The following is a 21,388-nucleotide window of genomic DNA, read 5'->3' on the forward strand; positions in this document are numbered from 1 at the left end:
CGAAGAGTCGGACACGACTAAACAACAACAGAGATACTAGCTAGGCTAGCATTCCCTCCAGGTGCCCTCCAGATGTTCTGGACTCCAATTCCCATCAGCCCCTGCTACATGGCTAGCAGTCAGGGATGATGGGAGTTGTAGTCCAACAACAGCTGGAAAGCACTGTGCTGTGGAAGGCTGATAAAAGGCAATTTTAATTTAGATCAATGTAAATGCAAAATAAGAGGACACTGACTCCATTTCTGTTGGATTATCGTGCATCTAATATTCATTTCAGTTTTATGTTCTGACAATGCTCTGCTTTAACTTCTGATGTAAATTGCCAGTTGTGCAGAAATACAGTCCATAAATGTTGTAGCTAGAATGATTGAAAATAAGTACCGTATATTTTCCTCTGGGATCATAGCTATAGCCATGCTAGGAGGATGTGGCAAGTCTATGAACTATGTATTTTTGGCTAGAAGAGGTACATAGGAAAGATATGTGGGTATTTATGCTGAAGGGCCTCTTACTGGCAGATAAGGAACATTGTAGTTGGCACCTGTAGGGGAATAAATTATAGAGTGGGAACCAAGGCCAGCCCGAAACTTTTTGCTGGATGCTAGCAGAGCAGTGAATGTCCTGGTTCAATGCATCTCCAGCTAAAAGGATCAGGAGCTGATGGTAGGAGAGGCTTCTCTGTCCCTAGAGAACCACTGCTACTCTGGGAGTAAAGCCCTGGGAGGCCTTTCTCTACATTGCACCATCAGGAATCATATGCATAGAACGGGCCTTTTCTGTGGTGGCCCCCTGGCTTTGGACCTCCCTGCCCTACTCTGCAATGTTGTCATTTCGATGCCAGACCAAAACATGGCGTGTGTTTTTTCTTTACACAGTTTTATGGATATTGAATACGTTGCTGGTGTTCAGTGGAGATATGTATGATATGCTGTAGGTTTTATGTTTTTTAATTGTGATTTTTTTTATTACTGCCCTATTTTAATGACAGTGTTGTTCCCTTGTCTGTGATCTTCTGATTAAGGGTGGGATATAAATAATAATAAACAGACAGACAGACACCACTGCCTAGATCAGCCTTAACCAACTTGGGGCCATCTAGATGTTTTGGACAGCAATTCCCTGCAGCTCCAACTGACTGGGATTGATGGACATTGTAGTCCAAAATATCTGGAGGCCTAGACAGACAGATAGTGGGACCTGGTTGGCAGAAAGCAGCACTCAGTGTTCTCTGTTTTAACTTTTTCAAAGGTGCGAGGGCTTCGTTTCAGCATGGCCCCAGAACTTACAAAACATGCTCGGCCATGGAACGTCTGCACAGAGAAACGCACTGAATTTCTAAGATTGTTCTCATGGACATTTATCACTTTATAACAAGAGAAATGCAAGGCCTCAAGCTGAAAGCCACAAACTTAGACCTGGAGGTTCTGTGCCTCAATAAATCACACAGAGAGATGTGTTGTTCAACGGTAAGGGAAAAGCACTTTGTACTTGCATAGAAATTATTTATTTTATCCCCCCTGCCCTGTTGAAAAATGCAGGAAGAGACACAATACTCTTTAAGCCTTGCTTCCAAAAACAAGATTAGCAGCTGTAGGGCTCTAAACTAACTGTTCTAAAATTTATCTCGTCCCAGTCACATTGGGAGTTGGTAGCAGCAGGAGGGATCTACATGTGGGCAAGGCCCCTTCTGCTTTCTCCACTTTGGGTGGATTTCCAGGAAATGCTCTTCCAAGCAGCTGATGCTGTTGCAACTCACAGCCTACAAGTCAGGAAAAAAAGCTCCTTTCCAAGTACCAAGTTGAGCCTCTTACTAATGGTGGCTTTCCCCACCTGTTTAGTAAACTGCTGCAACCAAAAGGCAACCGAGAAATATTTTCAAAACACCACGCTTTGAACAGATTGATTAGACACGAAAGAGGATAGAAACTCTGGAATCTTTAATAGTTTGTTTCTTAAAAGCGTGTCTTTTTTAAAAAATTAAATTAAATATATTTTTAAAAAAATCTTATATAGTTGAGGGTTGATTGTTGTTGGTTTTCTTTCCTGCTGAGATTCCTTCTTCCTGTACCCATTAAAAGGTGCAAGAGTCTCGTTAGCCTTTCAAGGCCGGTCCTACCATTAGGAAGGTGGCAATAATGGCAGTCTCCCTGGCAGTTTTTCCACAACTAATTCACCACCTCCCTAGTTCTAGTCAACTTTACCGCAAAATTGTCATTTTCCTAACCGCAAAGTCTTTTTCTCTTTTTAAGGTAGGTTTGTTGCACGAGGGCAATGAGGTAAATCGGTAACAGCTACAAGATGGTTGAGGAATTCAGTTTCATGAGTCAAAAGTGTGGGAATGGTGTATCCAAGATACAGTTGTACCTCGGGTTACATACGCTTCAGGTTACAGACTCCGCTAACCCAGAAATATTACCTCGGGTTAAGAACTTTGCTTCAGGATAAGAACAGAAATTGTGCAGTGGCGGTGCAGTGGCAGCGGGAGGCCCCATTAGCTAAAGTGGTGCTTCAGGTTAAGAACAGTGTCAGCTTAAGAACGGACCTCCGGAATGAATTAAGTTCTTAACCCGAGGTACCACTGTACTATGCAAACAGTTAATGCTGTAGCATAGAATCATGCCATATACTAGGCAGTCCCCCCCCCCCTTATTTGAGTTTTCAACTGTGAGTGAGTTTTAACCGTTGGAGCAGCAAGTTTGAGGTGTTGTTCTGCTGCCTGCCTCAGAGCCAGTCTGTAAATATTAGTCGGATACAAATTCATGTAAATATGCTTCAGTAACATAAGTATTACATACCTCTCTTGTACATTCAATCTGACAAGAGCAAGTACAGCCCATAAAAGTCATATGCTATTATTAAACTTTACAAGCAAGTGTTGTGTGGTTTTTCTAGGGGGAAAGGAACTATTAAAAGGGGGCAACTTCTGCACAACTCTTTAAAGTACAGTGGTACCTCGGGTTAAGAACTTATTTCGTTCTGGAGGTCCATTCTTAACCTGAAACTGTTCATAACCTGAGGCACCACTTTAGCTAATGGGGCCTCTCGCTGCCACTGCACGATTTCTGTTCTCATCCTGAAGCAAAATTCTTAACCTGAAGCACTGTTTCCGGGGATAGCGGAGTCTGTAACCTAAAGTGTCTGTAACCTGAAGCGTCTGTAACCTGAGGTACCACTGTATAATTACCACACACACACAAACTCCCAACACTGTTGGGAGAGAGTAGCTGTTGCGCTCAGGTCCAGCTGCCAGACTTCCCTTGGGCATCTGGTTGAGCACTGTGAGAACAGGATATTAACTAGACACCAGCCTGAGCCAGCAGGGGCTCTTTTTATCTAAAGCTGTATTAAAAAAATGAATACACTCCACCATGTGGCAGAAGCAGAAAGTGCAGAGAAAATGTGGTATCTGAACCCAGCCCAGCGACTGCCCTCATTCACATGTTGGATAGAATCACACTTTATGGGGAGGAAATAAATGCAGTGCTATGGAGATCCTTCCATCAGAGCGAGCATTGCCGCTTACTTAATGGAGTGAATGCCTCTCTCCTTCCTTTGTATGCTCTTCTGTGGGGTGGGGGGTGTAATAAAAAATTTAAGGTTTTATATATAAAAAAAATTTAAGGTTATATATATATATATATAGTGGGACGCAGGTGGCGCTGTGGGTTAAAGCCTCAGCGCCTAGGACTTGCCGATCGAAAGGTCGGCGGTTCGAATCCCTGCGGCGGGGTGCGCTCCCGCTGCTCGGTCCCAGCGCCTGCCAACCTAGCAGTTCGAAAGCACCCCCGGGTGCAAGTAGATAAATAGGGACCGCTTACTGGCGGGAAGGTAAACGGCGTTTCCGTGTGCGGCTCTGGCTCGCCAGAGCAGCGATGTCACGCTGGCCACGTGACCCGGAAGTGTCTCCGGACAGCGCTGGCCCCTGGCCTCTTAAGTGAGATGGGCGCACAACCCCAGAGTCTGTCAAGACTGGCCCGTACGGGCAGGGGTACCTTTACCTTTATATATATATATATATATATGTTCATAAATGTGCCAGCCAAGCACGTACATAGATATGTGGACCACATGTCTGGAACAGCACAGGAAGACCGCCCTGAAACCATTTTGACTCCCAAACTGACCAAATGTTTTCTCTGCAAGGAGGGAGGGGGTGAGGGAACCTTCCCATTGTCTCAGGAATTAGGTAATCACCATCGCCAGACTACCAGGAAAGGCAATCAAATAAGGCATTATCAGATAACCTGACAGACAGGAAAAACAACAACGTTCAAATTTCTGTTGTAGACCGCCTTTTCTGTTATGTAGGTATGATGTTTGTGGGGGGTGGTCTTGAGCTCCAGGGCAGGGAATTGAAAATGTCTGTATAAGGGCAGGCACACCTTTGTTCTGGGTCCTCCTCCTTTCCTGCGTGTGTGGGGAGCTCCCTGTCGCAACAGTTCAATAAAGATCAGGCTTACTAGCTGCTTTGCTTCTCAGTATTCTCTGGTTGGCCTCTGTTATTTTCTCCGACCAATGGAGAACCTACAAAGGACTCTGTAAGGGCTCTTGTGTCCCCCATAAGGGAATAAGGGCAGGTTTTGTTTATTACAGGTGTCTCTAGACTCCCCCACCAAATGGTTGTGGGGCAGAGCAGAAGGAAGTTTAAGCCCCATGGCGCTAGCCAAAGTCCTTGCACAGACTTCCTCTAGTGGGACCAGTTAGTTGAATCTGGCCCTATGTTTTACTGGTAATTGTTGGAATAAGTTAATGAACAGAAGGTTGCTTGGGCTGTACTTTCTTGCCAGCTAGTTACCCTCAGTAACTGCTAGATCCTGGTTTTCCCCAAACACAAGTGGCCTCAGGAGAGCAGCGGTCAATATATGCCGTCAGGGAGAAGGATTCCCTTTCTCTTCGCAAACAGGGGAGAAGACTGGAGAGCTGAACTGTTCTGCAGAATGCTTGAAAAGGGCAAATGGCATATTCTCGCCTTTCCACCCTTTGGCTATTAGTGAATATACCAACGAAATTGGAATGGCAGGCGAAATTATTGGATGATGTAGAATTGGCAAAAAATGACAGGGAGAATCAGGAATCAATCCGATCAAATACAGATTATATTTAAAAGAACACTGTAATCATATGAAATCTTTGGCGGGCTTGGAATGACACCTGCAAAGTCATATGAATTATGGATATTGTGGATAAACATAAGGTAGATAATAAATAATATGCGGTGGATAAAGAAAACTTGGAACCCAGGATGGGGAGAGCGGAAGTCATTATAGGTGGAAGGAATGTTTTATGTATAGAAATGTTTTCTTTCATGTATTTTATTTGTTTTGTTATACTGTTGACTGGTGATATTAAAATCAATTTAAAAGAAAAAGAAAAGAAAAGGATAGTCAAATCACGGGTGGCTGAAATGCCTAGATGGAGAAGTGTTGGGCTACCAGTAGGACCTAATACTTGTCCAAGTACAGTGGTACCTTGGGTTAAGAACGTAATTCATTCTGGAGGTCTGTTCTTAACCTGAAACTGTTCTTAACCTGAAGCACCACTTTAGCTAATGGGGCCTCCTGCTGCTGCGCCGCCGGAGCACGATTTCTGTTCTCATCCTGAAGCAAAGTTCTTAACCCGAGGTACTATTTTTGGGTTAGCGGAGTCTGTAACCTGAAGCGTGTGTAACCTGAAGCGTATGTAAGCCGAGGTACCACTGTAATTTGCCTTGACTTAGCGCTGCAGTCACAGTAGCCTCTCTGCTGCCACCTGCTGGAGTTTGCTCTTGCAACGCACCAACTGTTGCCACTGCAGCCTCTCTGCTGTCACCTGCCTGGGGTTACATTTATGTATACTTCAAATCACTCAAGAGAGCTACCTGATCTGCCACCTGCTACCTATGTTAGAGAGAGAGAAAGAAAGGGTGCAAATGAGTGACAATTCGAAATAAGCTTGATAAGGAAAGTGTAGCAGGTAGCCAAGAGCTCAGCAGCAAGGCTGTTGTACCAGCTTAGTGTTAACACAAACAGATGTCTTAAATAGTAGCTTTCAAACTTCCTGACTTTTCATGGATTTGTCACCTGAGGATCTTCGGCAGAAGATTCCAGGGCAAATCCTACTGTCTTAGTTAGTGGAGGGGGGCCAGCAAGTGTAACTATAGTTTGCATAAACTAACCCCGTGCTCTGCAATGAAGATGGTGGATCAGCCATTTAAATGGTGGGTAAAGGTAAAGGGACCCCTGACTATTAGGTCCTGTCGTGACCGACTCTGGGGTTGCGGCGCTCATTTCGCTTTACTGGCCGAGGGAGCTGGCGTACAGCTTCCGGGTCATGTGGCCAGCATGACTAAGCTGCTTCTGGCGAACCAGAGCAGCGCACGGAAACACCGTTTACCTTCCCGCCGGAGCGGTACCTATTTATCTACTTGCACTTTGATGTGCTTTCGAACTGCTAGGTTGGCAGGAACTGGGACTAAGCAATGGGAGCTCACACCGTCGCGGGGATTCGAACTGCCAACCTTCTGATAGGCAAGTCCTAGGATCTGTGGTTTAACCCACAGCGCCACCCGCGTCCCTTAAATGGTGGGTAGCACACACCAAAAGCACATGGCTTTCTCCCTAAGGATCCTGGGAACTGTAGTTTACACCTCACAGAGCTATAATTCCCAGTATCCTGAGCAAAATGCGGTTCCCAGGATTCCTGGGGGGAGGAAGTAGTAAAATAAAATAATAATAATAATAATAATAATAATGATAATAATAATAATAATTTATACCCCACCAATCTGGCTGGGTGTAATAATAAAACATCAAACATTTAAAACTTCCTGATACAGGGCTGCCTTCTGTTCCCAATGAGTATTGCCAATTATTGCACCCAGGGCACATACAGTTTTACCTTGGTTTACAAACTTAATCCATTCCAGAAGTCCGTTCTTAAGCCAAAGCATTCTTAAACCAAGGCATACTTTCCCACAGCAGCGGGGGACTCAATTTACAAATGGAACATACTCAATAGGAAGCGAAACATGTTCTGCTTCCAAGGCAAAGTTCCCAAACCAAAACACCTACTTCAGGGTTTGCAGCGTTCTTAATCCAAGTTGTTCATAAACTAAGCTGTTCTTAAACCAAGGTACCACTGTATTCCCAAAGGGCCTTTAAGGCAGTTAACAGGTTCTGTTGAGGTCTGGATCAAATTAAACCTTTTCAATGTGCTGCAGAAGTACGGTGTGGATATTATAATGTTCTGAGTTGCTGGGAAAGTATCTAAGGGCGAGATCTGAGGGACAGGCATGATACAGTCCTTTGCACGTGCTCTTGGGAGAGGGGTTGACAACTTTTTCCCCTAACAGCCCCTGTCGCTGTGCCAGTAAAGGCAGCTTGATCTCTACAGGTATTAAGAACATAGGAAGCTGCCTTATACCGAGCCAGACCATTGATCCATCTCACTCAGCGTCATATACCAATGTTATTCATGTATATTTGATGCTAGCCGCCCTGAGCCCAGTTTCAGCTGGGGAGGGCAGGATATAAATAGAAGTTTATTATTATTATTATTATAAACTAGTGGTAGCCAACATTGTGTGTGCTCCAGATGTTGCTGGACTACAACTCCCATCAATCCCAGCCAGCCAATGTCCCGGAATGATATGTGTTGTCGTTCAGTGAAAGGAAGGCACCAAGTTAGCTGCCCCTGGCCTACCCTGACTGGCGGTGGCTCTCCAGAATTTCAGACACAGAGTTCTTCTAGCCCTACCTGGGACCTTCTGCCCACGAACAGATCCCTAGTCATTGAGCTGGCCATCCCCATTCCCCTCCCACGCCAGTCAAATAAAGATGCATAAATTTCAGGGATTTAGGATATTATTATTATTATTATTATTATTATTATTATTATTATTATTTTTAAAATCCTGTTCTTCAGCCAAGAGTCTCCCCAGAGCAGCTTACTAATCACTAAAAGGGAAAATGGCAGCGGTGGGAATTGCAGAACTGATGACTCTCCCATGTTCGCAATTCGTGGAGGATGAGACCAATTTATCACGAGGAAAAACTGGGCGAGAGTGGAGAAAGCGCCCTCCCCCTCAGCCACCCACTCTAATCTAATGGTTCAGCCCGCGGACAACTCCCCCCCGCCCCGCCCCGCTCCGCCCCGCTCCGCTCCTGACTTCGCACAATGGCTCGTTCCCGCCTTTAGCTTTTTTAAATCCCCTGAGGGGCGCTCCTACGTCACGGACGCTCGGCTCCGCCCCCAACCCCCTTCTTCCCCCCGGCGGCGGAAGTGACGCCAGGCCGGAGGCCGGGGTTTCCGGTGCGCAGGCCACAGTGGCCCGGCTACCAATGGAGAAGCCCGCGGGGAGGTGATTTTCCTTCTTCTTCTTCTTCTTCTGCTTCTCCTCCCCATTTCCCTCTCCCTCCCCGGCTCTCTTCCGGCGGCCCCCCCGCCTCGCTCGCTGCCGCTGCGGGAGCTGCTTTCCCCCGAGTCCGCGGCCGCTGCGGCCTCTACGCCGCCCTCCCCGCACTCTGGGTGAGCGCAGAGGAGGAGGAGGAGGAGCGAGGGGGGGTGAGCCGGGCCTTGTTTACATGGAAGGGGAGGGCGAACGGGGGGAGGTTCCGCCTTCCTTTGGGCGGGGGGGGGCTGAGGGTGAGTTTCAGGGCTTGGGGTGCGGGGTTTTTTGGGAGGGGTCCTTTCCCGTTAGACCCACAAGGGGTGGGAACCTGCGAGGGGGTCCCGGCGCTCTCCCCACTGCCACAGGCAGGCGGGTGGGTGGGTGGGGGGCAATGTTGTGGGCGAAACCTTCTCCCACCCCCGCTTTTGGGACCAGCCCACTTGGCCCTGCCAGCTTCATCATATTTTAATGTTGTATTTTAATCTTGTTTTTACGTTGTATTCATTCAACTTGTTTTTATTATTGCTTGTTAGCCGCCCTGAGCCCGGCCTTGGCTGGGGGGGCGGGATATAAATAAAAATTATTATTATTATTATTATTATCATCCAAAGAATGTAGGCTATGCGCTCGGGCGCTTCCTGAGCTTCCCTAGAGAAAGGGAAAATGGGGAGGGGGTGGTGGGAGAGGTCCGTTGTAGGTTATGGGTGCCGGAGCTGCCTCTTTGTCCATGCACTGTATTCCTTCCCACCACCACTCGCATGCAAAATGATTTACACCCCACCCCACCCCCCGCACCTGCCTCAGCATCAGAGTGGCTGCTCTAGCGTTAGGTATTTCTGCAAGTGGGTGCTAAACGTTTTAAGTTGGCCTCCCTCAACCTACCGTCCGTCACCCACGTGTGTCCAAAACATCTGGGATGGCACCAGGCAGGAGTAGGCTGAAGCTTAAGTAGTGTCACCTGCGTGTGAGTCCGCGTACAGGTTGTGCAAATAATATCTCTTGGAAGGAAGCAAAATGTGACATACAGTCTACATTTAACTGTTCATAAGATGGGGAAGGGTATCACCACAGAGTATTTAGCAGCAGATGGGGGTCTGTGCGGAAATGTACAGTGGTACCTCGGGTTAAGTACTTAATTCGTTCCGGAGGTCCATTCTTAACCTGAAACTGTTCTTAACCTGAAGCAACACTTTAGCTAATGGGGCCTCCCGCTGCTGCCGTGCCGCCGCCACCTGATTTCTGTTCTCATCCTGAAGCAAAGTTCTTAACCCAAGGTACTATTTCTGGGTTAGCGGAGTCTGTAACCTGAAGCATATGTAACCTGAAACGTATGTAACCCGAAGTACCACTGTAATCTCTTTTGGAAGGAAGGAAAATGTGTGTATTGCAGAAGATATACAGTCTACATTTAACTGTCCATAAGATGGGGAAGGGTATCACCACAGAGTATTTAGCAGCGGATGGGGGTCTGTGCGGAAATGTATTTAACTTTTGCATTTTGTGTGTACAGGTAGCATTTTCAATGTGGCACAGAAGGCACTTCTAAGTGGAAGCTTTTGCCTAGGCAGGTTTGAATGTGGGAGCTTCTCTTCTTGAGCTTAGTTAACTGCCATACAGGCATCTTTGTCACCTTTGCTAAGTCTGTGGTCCCAGCCACATTTGCATAATTTGCTGGGACTTGGTTAGTTAAGGGATAGGTTGCTACCGAGCAGGCCGCTTTGCTTTCGTTATGTTAGGTGGCCCCTGTTCTGAAAGTAATACTCTTGATTTAGTGAGGAGTTATATTACAGAGCGGGGGGCGGCGGGGAGAATCTGTGGGTTTCCAGGTGTTACTGGTCTGCCATTCCCATAATCCCTGGCCATTGGCCATGCTGGCTGGAAATGATGGGAGCTGAAGTCCAACAACATTTGGAGAGTCACAGGTTTGCTGTTTCTGCTCAAGAGTCATGTAATTATTTGCTTCTGGTTGAAATTTACCCTTGTGTGTGTATTACTTAACGTAGTTTTGGGCTAAGGCTCGTAATTGTAGCAAATTATTTCTGGATATATATAGCATTCATGGGTAGTTCTGAATGCATTATATAATCTGCTTTTAAAACTGGGTATTTCATAGAGTAGATAAGAGCTCTACACAAATTTCATACATTCTTCATGATACATTGAGCTGATCTTGCATGTCAGAGCTGTGTCAGAACATCCAAAGATCAGTCACCTTTCAAAAAATGAAGTTTCTCTGTAGTTGTTTCACTATGCGAGTCAAGTTGTTGTAGTAAAATAATTTCAATACTATAGTCTTTATGTCCCAATTCAGCATACCTAGGTTTGGGAACAGATATTGAACTACTGTTACCCATGTGGATAATAGAATTCCTTGGTCCAACTCATGTCACACTACAGTTTGCCTAAGACAACTGAATCTAGTACAGAGTTAATCAGTTCCTAGCGGCTACTGTTGACAGTAATGAAAACAAACAGGTGTACAGAATGTATTGGGCATCCTTCTCCAACCTGGTGCCCTCCAGATGTTTAGCATTACATTAGGTTGGAGAATGCTAGTACAGGCAACTCCTGGTTTGTGTGGGGGTTGTGTTCCTGGCCCCTGTGTGCATCAGGGGAGTGCACATAAGCCTGTTCTGCCCTCTTCTGGGTCCTAAACAACCCATGTGCCAGTGGTCACACATCAGTTGAATATGTGCTAAATAGTTGCCACCTGTATTGGGCATCTATGTCCCCTTACACTGTGTTGACTGTCTCTCATGTAAACAAACATTGGCTGTAATTTTTAGTAGAATCCTGTGGAATCTACAAAATCTGTAGAATCCTGGAAATTGACCAATTAATTCATATTTTATTTATTTAAGACATTTATTCACTTCCATTTAGCCACAAAGGCTCTTAGAGCAACTGACTTAACCAATGATAAGATGATGCCTTCCCTAAGGCTTGTAATCTAAAAAGACATGGCATATGCGGAAAAAAGAATGTGAGAGAGCAGGGAAAGCAAACTCCAGCACAAGGTCTTATAATGCACTTACATGGTTCTGTCTGTGAAGATTCTGGTTGTCCAGGAGAGCAGCAACTTCTTGCCTATGCCAGCTGTCTTGCCCTTGATAAAGAGAAGTCCTTCCCCAGGAAGCACTCTTCCCCACCCAGCTCAGATGTGGGAGCAGAGCAGGCGACAGTGTCCACGCCAAAAGATATGGATGGCACACAATTCCTCAAGCAGCTGGTGTAATGGCATTAGAATCCTCACATGAGAGGGCTTGATGGAACCACCATCCTCTCTTGCCAAAGGCAGTGGCAGTTCTGGCTGTCTTGGCCTCAGCAAACAACAACCCCACCTTGGCAGTACCTGTCTCCCAGATCAGATCTGGAAGCAGAGCAGCAGGAGACAGTGTCCAGGCCAAGAGGAAGGGGGCTGTTCCTGCCGCACCATCCCAAAGACTGCAAAGACAATGTGGTTGCTGTAGTCGTGTGTGGGTAACACTTTGCGGTACTTCAGTCATCTTAAATGTTTTAACATTCCGAGGATCAGGGCACTATATGAACTAAAGAGCGTGGCATAAAGAGTTTTTATACAACAGACTTTTATTCACTAACAAAGGATTGAAAGAGGCTTGGATTCTGAAGGGAGAAGGCATCCAAATATTCTTTTACTAGAAAATGAGAATTGTTGAGGATTGTATTAAATACTTGTTTTCCCATGTAATTGACCTTCCCACATAATATTTCCATGTTGACTAGTTCCTCTGGCAATTGCTCTAATTTTTTTCAGAGTGCCTGCCTCTGAAAATCATATGTAAGTTGGCCTTTTTAGTAGTGTGTTAAAATTTCAGGTACAGTGGTGCCCCGCAAGATGAATGCCTCGCAAGACGGAAAACTCGCTAGACGAAAGAGTTTTCCGTTTTGGAGGTGCTTCGCAAAACAAATTTCCTATGGGCTTGCTTCGCAAGACGAAAATGTCTTGCGAGTTCCTGCAGGTTTTTTCCCCTTTTTTTCCCTTTTTCTAAGCCGCTAAACCGCTAATAGCGCTAATCCGCTAAGCCGTCAATGGGCTTGCTTCGCAAGACGAAAAAACCGCTAGACGAAGAGACTCGCGGAACGGATTCTTTTTGTCTTGCGAGGCACCACTGTATAGTATTGTCGTTGTTGTATGCTCTTGACAGAAAAAAAATCAATATTCTACGACAGCATGAAGCCTGAATAGAAATTTCTCTCATGTTTCCCCTTTATAGTCCATTAGTTTATACCAGGGTGGCCAACTGCGATCTACTCACAGGATTAAAAACTGGCAGTGATCAGGTCAACGTTGTTGACCTGTTTTTAGGGAGGAAGAAAGCCCCATTTTTTGGGAGAAAGAGGAACAGCCACTCACCAACAGATCGCTGGGGAATATGCTCCGTCTCCCAGCGATCGACCGCGATCGACCGAAACCTCCCGGGGATCTACCATTTGATCACGATCAACCTATTGGACATCCCTGGTTTATACCATAACCCAGAGGTTTTCAACCTTTTAGAGTCCACAGCTCCCTTGATCAACTATATTCCTTCTGTGGCTCCCCTATGGGGAAATGTGCCCCGAGACTCAGAAGCCCAGGTATGTCACCCCTTGCCTGCAGAGCTGGCAGCCCCTCACCCATTTTCAAACACTTCCCCTTGTGGAGTGTTCCCTCAGCCTCCCCATCTCTCCTCACCCTTGGCCAGACCCAGGGGCACCATTTGTCTGGAGACCTTGTAGTCAGGGCTGCTGCAACAAACAGCTATGCCAGCCTTTGGAAGGCAGAGATGCGAGAGGGAGGGAGGGAAGGAAAGAGGGACGGAAGCCAGTGTTGCCTGTGGCACCCCTGACCATCATTCAAGGCACCCCAGGGTGCCACAACACACTGGTTGAAAACCACTGCCATAACCAGTGATTGCGAGTGATACTAAAAGCTAGTAATTATCCATTTTCTTCTGCTTTCTGACAAATATCTACTGCCACAGAGAAAGAGTAATGTATGCGCTTGATCTAATGCTGATCTATGTGTAGTTCTTACCTATGTGTAGTTCCTTAGCCTTAAACCACGGTTGGGGAACTAGCAGTGGGTAGAACAACAAGTGCAAATGTTAGGTCTGTACAGTAGGCCATGCTCTCCCTCTGCCTGGGGAGAGTCCTGAGGACCAGATAGGGAGTCCTGGAGGGCTGCATTCGTTCCCTGAGCCTGAGGTTCCCCACCCCTGCCTTTAAACAGAACTAGTTATTCCTTAAAGGCTAGGTGAGAAACATACCTGTGCTTTTAAAAAAGAATCTTGTAGAGCTGGGGAAAGTTCAGAAGAGGACAACCAAGGTCAAGGGGCTAGAGCTACTCTACTATAATGAAAGGTTACATACAACCTTTGGGGCTGCTTTAGGAATGAGGTGTACAAATCAGACACAATGTGTAGTCTTTCCCCCTCTTTCATTATGCTAGAGTCCCCAGATTAATCTCGCCAGCTAAATGGTGGAAGATTCCAGGCAGGCAAAAGGAAGAACGACATCACGCCGCGCAGTTGAACTGTGGAATCAGCTGCCACAAGATGTAGTGAAATGGGGAAAGCTTTAAAGGGGGATTAAACAAATTTATGGAAGATAAGGCTATCTGTGGCTACTAACGATGATGGCGGTGCACTGCCTCCAGTCTTGAAGGCAGTACAGTGGTACCTCGGGTTAAGTACTTAATTCGTTCCAGAGGTCCGTTCTTAACCTGAAACTGTTCCTAACCTGAAGCACTACTTTAGCTAATGGGGCCTCTCGCTGCCGCCACTGCAGCCAGAGCACAATTTCTGTTCTCATCCTGAAACAAAGTTCTTAACCTGAGCTACTATTTCTGGGTTAGCAGAGTCTGTAACCTGAAGCGTATGTAACCCGAGGTACCACTGTATGCCTTTGAACACCATTTGCTGGGGTCACAGGCAGTGGAGTGCTTTTGCACTAATGTGCTGCCTATGAGCTTCCCATAGGTGCCTGGCTGGTCATGCTGAGAACAAAGCTAGGCTAGGTGGGCCTTTTGACCTCATCCTCCAAGGCTGTTCTTAGGTCGTTATAGGGTATGTGTGTGGACTTTTCCCTCTCCACCTTTCTCACATGGAGTAAGTCCACAGTTTTATTCCTAGGTAGGTATATGAGGATAACCCCATAGGGCATGGGTAGGCAAACTAAGTCCTGGGGGGCCAGATGCGGCCCAATCGCCTTCTAAATCCGGCCCACAGATGGTCCAGGAATCAGTGTGTTTTTACATGAGTAGAATGTGTCCTTTTATTTAAAATGCATCTCTGGGTTATTTGTGGGGCATAGGAATTTGTTCATATTTTTTTCCAAAATATAGTCCACCCCCCCCCCCCCAAGGTCTGAGGGACAGTGGACTGGCCCCCTGCTGAAAAAGTTTGCTGACCCCTGCCATAGGGAATTGATTAATTGTGGTTGTAATAATGGGATGGAAAAGAGAAGGAACTTGGATGAGTGGGAGTGAGGAAGGGGACTGATAATCTCCTTAGTACTGTTTGCAAGGTGGCACGGGTAGCGCCTAGGACTTGCCGATTGCATGGTCGGTGGTTCAAATCCCCGCGGCGGGGTGAGCTCCCGTCGTTCAGTCCCAGCTCCTGCCCACCTAGCAGTTTGAAAGCACCCTTAAGTGCAAGTAGATAAATAGGTACTGCTTTATAGCGGGAAGGTAAACAGCGTTCCGTGTACTGCTCTGGTGCCGGTTCGCCAGAGCAGCTTCATCACGCTGGCCACGTGACCCGGAAGTGTCTGCGGACAGCGCTGGCTTCCGGCCTATAGAGAAAGATGAGCGCACAACCCTAGAGTCTGTCAAGACTGGCCCATACAGGCAGGGGTACCTTTACCTTTTTTACTGTTTGCAAGACTGATATAAAGGATTTGGCTGTGGCACATTTTGAGGGTACTTGAACAAATTTGTGGTCATTTAGCATTTATCTTTTGATCTTCATTCTCTTAAGCTGAAGGAAGCTGGCTGAGCTCAGGAGAGGGCAAATCAAATGCATGTTGGAGTGACCGCAATACCTACCTAACATACTATAAAATTAAGGGATGGGACATACTATGAGTTAACTGAGATTTTTCTCCCCGTGATTTGCATTCTGGAATTTTATAGCTATATTTCTCAAAGTTACTGGCTAATTTACAGTTGTGAATCATTAAAATAGAAGTACGGGTTCTAATGTGTGTGTGATGGACTAGCTTTTATTTAGGGAAATATAATAGAATATTACTGCCTTGTATAGGAAAGTCCCTGCTATGGTTTTATAGTCAGATGGGTGCATTATGTTATCCAGTGTAACTTTTTAAGTTGCCTTGAGGATTATTGGGGATCAGAAGCCAAGAAGTAATATGGAGTTTAGAGAGTCTCTGGAAGCAGTCATAAGGACATTTTCCTGATCTAATTGAAATAGCTGGTATTTATTTCCAAGTAAACATGCATAGAATCAGATTGTGTTTGATATTTGACTGTATTTTCCTGCAGCTAAACGGGTTTTTTTTTATGGATGTAAACCAACTCTGAGACTGGAGCTGAGTGTATACTCCACTAGACCAGTCTGAGAGAAGTGTAGTATTTAATTCTGGCCTATTTTATGCACCTTAATCAGTAATTCTGATTTACTTATTGTGTTGATCAGAAGATGTAAGTTGCGGCTTGCTAAAGCTGTGATTTTCTCATTTTGCTGATGAGCTCTTTAGAGAATGCTTCTAGTCATGGTTGCTAGCTGTAGTCAAATGTAAATAGACAAGCAAGCAAGTAAGTAAGTAAGTAAATATCGGTGTAGATAGAATTCTGCCTTTAGCTATTCTGATATCTCCTAAGGATTAGTGTGCTTTTAAATAGATAATATTAGGGGCAAAGCATTAGTTGCTTTGCTAATAATTTCCTGTCTTCTGAGCTTGGAATATTTGATGTGTTAATGTGATAACTTTTGGTGTGCTTATCTTTCAGTCCTTGGGCAATAGGCAGGCATATCTCTCCATTTCACCATTCAGCTATTAATTCAGCCAGCTTGCTTTTCAGCTGTGAAGCAAGGGGATGGTGACACTTTAAAAGGTCATGGGAACCTGAGTTATGCACTGTCACTGCTTCTGCATAGAATTTAGCACCATTAGTTATACAGAGGTGCAATTTTTGCCAAGAAAGGTTATCATCCGGATGAGGCAAGTAAATGGCATATGCAAAAGTTTGGGGATGGTAAACTGGTAGTGGGCAGTGTGAAAAGGGTGGTACTTTGCAGAAAAGTGACTTTTGGAAGCAGGAGGTAGAGAACAGTCGTATGTGTACAGAACACCATGGAGAGGAGATGCAAAGAAAGTAAACTGAATTTTATATGAACAATTGTGAGATACTGGAATCCTTACGTATAGCAATATAGAAAGGTGGTATACAAGTTAAAAGTGAAATTTAAAAAATGAAAAATAAGTCCTGGATCCAGCCCTCCGGTCAGATCCAGTTTCCCAATGCTGCATCAAACTGCAGTTCAGGCCATAGGGATAGGGGTGTAACCAGTCGACTTGGAAGCATGTAGACAACCTGTCCTGGGTAGAGTTGCCTTCCTCCTAAAGTACAAGCCATCTTTGACAGGTTGCCTTATCTCCTTTCAAGTAGGCATCAACAGGTTTTCAGCTTGGAGGAGCTCCTTGGAGCCTGCGTTTCTACTTGATGCACACTTGGCAGCTGTCATCAGGAGCTCCTTATTCAGCTACACCAGCTCTGCCCCCTAGGAAGAGCCAGCCTGACACACTGTAATGCACTTGACACAGGGCTGTCTTTGAAGGCTGTTGATCAGGACTTGCTGATCAGAAGGTCGGCGGTTCGAATCCCCACGACAGGGTGAGCTCCCGTTGCTCGGTCCCTGCTCCTGCCAACCTAGCAGTTCGAAAGCACGTCAAAGTGCAAGTAGATAAATAGGTACCACTCTGGCGGGAAGGTAAACGGCGTTTCTGTGCGCTGCTCTGGTTCGCTAGAAGCGGCTTAGTCATGCTGGCCATGACCCGGAAGCTGTATGCCGGCTCCCTCGGCCAGTAAAGCGAGATGAGTGCCGCAACCCCAGAGTCGGTCACGACTGGACCTAATGGTCAGGGGTTCCTTTACCTTTACCTTTACCTTTACTCAAAGTGTTAATTTTGATCCATAAATGTATGCATACATGGCCTGAAGGAATGCTTTCTCCGTTGTGTTCTCGCCCCATTTTTGCAGATCTTTCGATGAGAGACAGCTGAGGGTGCTGCTGCCGTCAGATGCATGGCCCCCACTGTGCCTCTGGGCAGCCCCCTCCACTCCTTTAGAAGGATCAGAAGTGGAGTTAGGTTTAGAAGACCTTTAGAAGGACTTTTTGTCCTTTGTGAAATAATTTAATGAGAGCTGAAATACTGGAAACCCATAACACTTCTAGGTGGGCAATTTGAATGTCTGCTGTTAAGATTTGTTATGTTTTGATTATTTTAAATTGGGCCATTTGCATCTGTATGGTGTAGTGTACAGTTTTTAGTTTTCGTAAGCTGATTTTCTCTCTGTTAGAAAACAAGGTACAGCCTGAAACAAATACAAATTAGCACAATTAAAATAGAAGATGGATATATTTCTGTGGCACTTTTCAGAGTACAAAGTCTGTTGCAGTTCTTTTCCCACTCAGATTTGCAGCAGCTGGAGCCCTGTGAGGTAGACTGAATAGGGGGAGTGTGGCATGGAGCAGGAATCTGAACATGATTCCTGAAGCGACCTGGGCATAGGAATAAAAATCATTCAGTGTCTTACAAAAAAAGTGGTCTGCCTTCATTGCGTATGAACATCGCTACTTACTGTTTTAACTTTCTTGAATTCCCGCCCTGCCCCCCCCATATGAATTCTGTTGTTCTTGTCTGGCTATTTGCAGGCATTTTGTGGGCATTAAACTTACTCATATATTTTCCTTCCCCCCCCCCTTCCCCTGCCCCAAATTTAGGAGGCAGAGAAGTCAAATGAAGTCAAAAGAGCGATAAGAGTTGTTGAAAAAGAAAACGGACGTTGCTCTCCTGCTCCGCAGTTTGGCTGAGCACTAAGATGTCTGTGGACATGAACAGCCAGGGCTCTGACAGCAACGAAGAGGACTATGATCCAAACTGTGACGAGGAGGAAGAGGATGAAGAGCCTGGGGACATTGAGGATTACTATGAGGGGGTGGCAAATGACGTGGAGCAACAGGGAGCAGATGCCTTTGACCCTGAGGAATATCAGTTTACCTGCCTGACTTACAAGGAATCGGAGAGTACCCTGAATGAGCACATGGTCAGCTTGGCCTCTGCATTAAAGGTGAGCAGCACTGTGGCATGCGATGAAGGTGCACCTTTAAGGCTGCAAAACGGACAAGGAAAACTTGAACCGCTTGGTCTGCCATCAGAGCTGTAAGTGAAAAAATGACCAAAACTGCTGTGGATCTGGGGTGGCTGTGTTTCCAGTTTCGCTTTGTGTGTGTGCCCCTTTTCACAGAGCACAAGTGCTTTAATACTCGAAGGCACCAAATATGGCTGAACTCTCCTTTACTGACTTCCTAGTACTTAACACAGGCATAGGCAAACTCGGCCCTCCAGGTGTTTTGGGACTACAATTCCCATCATCCCTGACCACTGGTCCTGTTAGCTAGGGATCATGGGAGTTGTAGTCCCCAAACATCTGGAGGGCTGAGTTTGTCTATGCACTTCTTGTTTTAAAAAGTTTCTAGTGCTCAGTGCTGTATATTTTTGCGGTGGTGTCTGTTCCAGGCTTAAGGTCAAATGGGATTTGGGGTAGGATTTCTCTCCCTTTTAGTCACTGTTCATACTGTGGCTCTCGTTTCTTCCCATGGTCTTTCAATGCTAATCTCCTTATCTGTAGTAACATCTTTGCAAATGCATCTCCTCTTCCCTTGTCACTGCCATTTCAGTCCTTTCTAAAATGACTGCTGTAAAATGTAGTACTGCAGTTGGAATAAACTGGTGAACTGCTGACTTAATTATCTCCTTCATAGACCCTTTTCTTTTGCAAAGCATCCCAAAGGAGAAAGAAAGTCAATTGCACCTGTCCTAAGAGATCTGTCAAACCAAGCTCCCATATTCGCCATCTTGCATGGGGAAGCTGGGGCCAAACCAGAATGAGAAATCATTTATAGGGGCATTAGGAAAATGTAAGGATGATGTGTAGCTTGTGAGCCTGAAGTTACTGGCTGTTTTCTTCTTCTTCTTTGGCAATCACTCGTAGCCGAGTAAGATTGTCTTCCATAAACACGGTTTTAACAGTGAGTCTGTAAGTGACTGTGGAGGCCAGTTCTGGATCTGTGTGTCAGTGATGCCCATGCTGCTCCCCCGGGATGAAATCTAGAATAAATAAGGCAAAGTGTTTTGCTGTGCTAGCTTGCATTAAGCAAAATGGTAGCTCTTGATCTGAGCTTCATTTTGGGTTGCTTAAGAGTTCTCAGTGCAACTGGAAAGCACTTTAATTTGTAATTCTTTGTTGCATCATAATTGGGTCTTACTTCTGCAATGCACATTTGGCCCCAGAAGTTATTGCAAAAGAGGAAGCCCAAGATGATATGCAAATAACTGAGGAGCTAAAATAGATTCCAAGTGAGTACATGGAGAAAAGACACATTAAAAGTTCCAGTTCAGCAATTTGATAATGTGTTGTGCATCTTAAGGAGAAATAATCATAGACTTCAGGAGAAGCAGACTGGGTCTCCTGAAATCCTATAATTACCATGACAAATGGATTGTTAGAGGTAGGCGCTGTTGCCTGCTGCTGTACCAGTGACTAATTGCTCCTCGGGGGGGGGGGGGGAATTTCTGTGCGTGTTGAAGGGAAGAGAACAATAATCTGTAAGTATTTGGTTAATAATGTTTGTGCAGTAGCCTTAATCTAGAAGCATTCAAGCCCTTTTGCAGATGCTCAGAGACGAGTTCAATTTCTGAGCAGAAGCCAGCATTTGACACTTGGCACAAGCCATCTGGCATAATCGTGACACGTAGTAATGGACTGCCGTGAACTTAAAGCCACTAACAACTCTTTTTTTTTTTTATAAAGATTTTTATTAAGTTTTAGGAAAAACAACAAGCATAAGAAAGAAAAACAAATACACAAAATTAAAATACATAATTGTCAGAGCTGCCTCTAGGTCCCAGCTCACAGAGGACCAACGCCAGGCTGTAGTTATGTACAAAAGTCTTTATTGAGGTTTAGTTTCCATTTCAAAGCCGCAGCGCGCAGCTCTACGTCTTAAAGCCTAGACCGGCGAAGTACCGTCTGAGTCTCCTCCCCTATGACACCAGTTTAAGATCCTAGCCCTGCTCCACCTTTTACGCTGCTCTCTCCTCCTCTGGGTCCTCCTGCCCGCTGGGGCATTGCCCTTTCTGGACTCTTCCGACGCTGAGTCGCTTAGCTCCTCCCCCTCCCTCCGGCGGGCTTTAGGGCCTGGTTCCCAATCCTCACTCTCTGTTGTCCCGCGCTCCTGTACATTTGAACTTGCCTCTCGCGCCAACCCAGTGACCTTCCTCCTGACCGTTACACTACTTCTGTCACTGCTTCCCTCTTCCGGGATACTGGCTGGATCTGCCCTCCCCTCCGTTGTCTGACTCCCCGATGGAGGTGTGGTCAGCCCTGCCTTATCTTCTCTCCCTGGTGGGGAATGCACTGGCCCCGATCCTTGGGACTCTTCCCCCCCACTCTGCTCTGGTGGGGAAGCTGGTCCTGATTTCCAACTACTGCTCTGGGAGTCTCTGCTCCCCCCTTGCTCCTGGGGCGTTCCCCTTGGGAACCCCCTACCCCTGGCCACTGGCGCCCCCTTCTGTGAATCTTCCGATTTGCTGGAGAGGCTCGTGGAATCCCTCGGTCCACTGTCCTCTTCTCCTACGCTCCCCTCGGATTCCTCCCCCTCGCTCTCCATCTCCTCTCCTCCCTGTGCCTCTGCTCCTGAACCCCTGACAATAATAAAAAAGAAAAATAGTTTCAAGAAAGAAAAGAAAAAACACATTTTAAGAAAAAAGAAA

General features: G+C 45.9%; 1 protein-coding gene across 2 annotated transcripts in view; it reads left to right on the top strand.

Annotated features, from left to right (window-relative positions):
- Positions 1-8,251: 8,251 nt before the first annotated feature.
- Positions 8,252-21,388, top strand: part of ARIH2 (ariadne RBR E3 ubiquitin protein ligase 2) — a 38,177-nt gene continuing 25,040 nt past the window's right edge. Inside the window, exons 1-2 of one of the 2 annotated variants that reach the window (XM_079963569.1) lie at positions 8,252-8,338; positions 18,337-18,683. In XM_079963569.1, the coding sequence (XP_079819695.1) occupies positions 18,435-18,683 (249 nt within the window). In that variant the 5' untranslated portion in view covers positions 8,252-8,338; positions 18,337-18,434. The other variant, XM_079963570.1, reaches the window with a different exon arrangement.

The sequence above is a fragment of the Podarcis cretensis genome (genome assembly GCF_951804945.1).
Source record: "Podarcis cretensis genome assembly, chromosome: 2".
Taxonomy (NCBI): domain Eukaryota; kingdom Metazoa; phylum Chordata; class Lepidosauria; order Squamata; family Lacertidae; genus Podarcis; species Podarcis cretensis.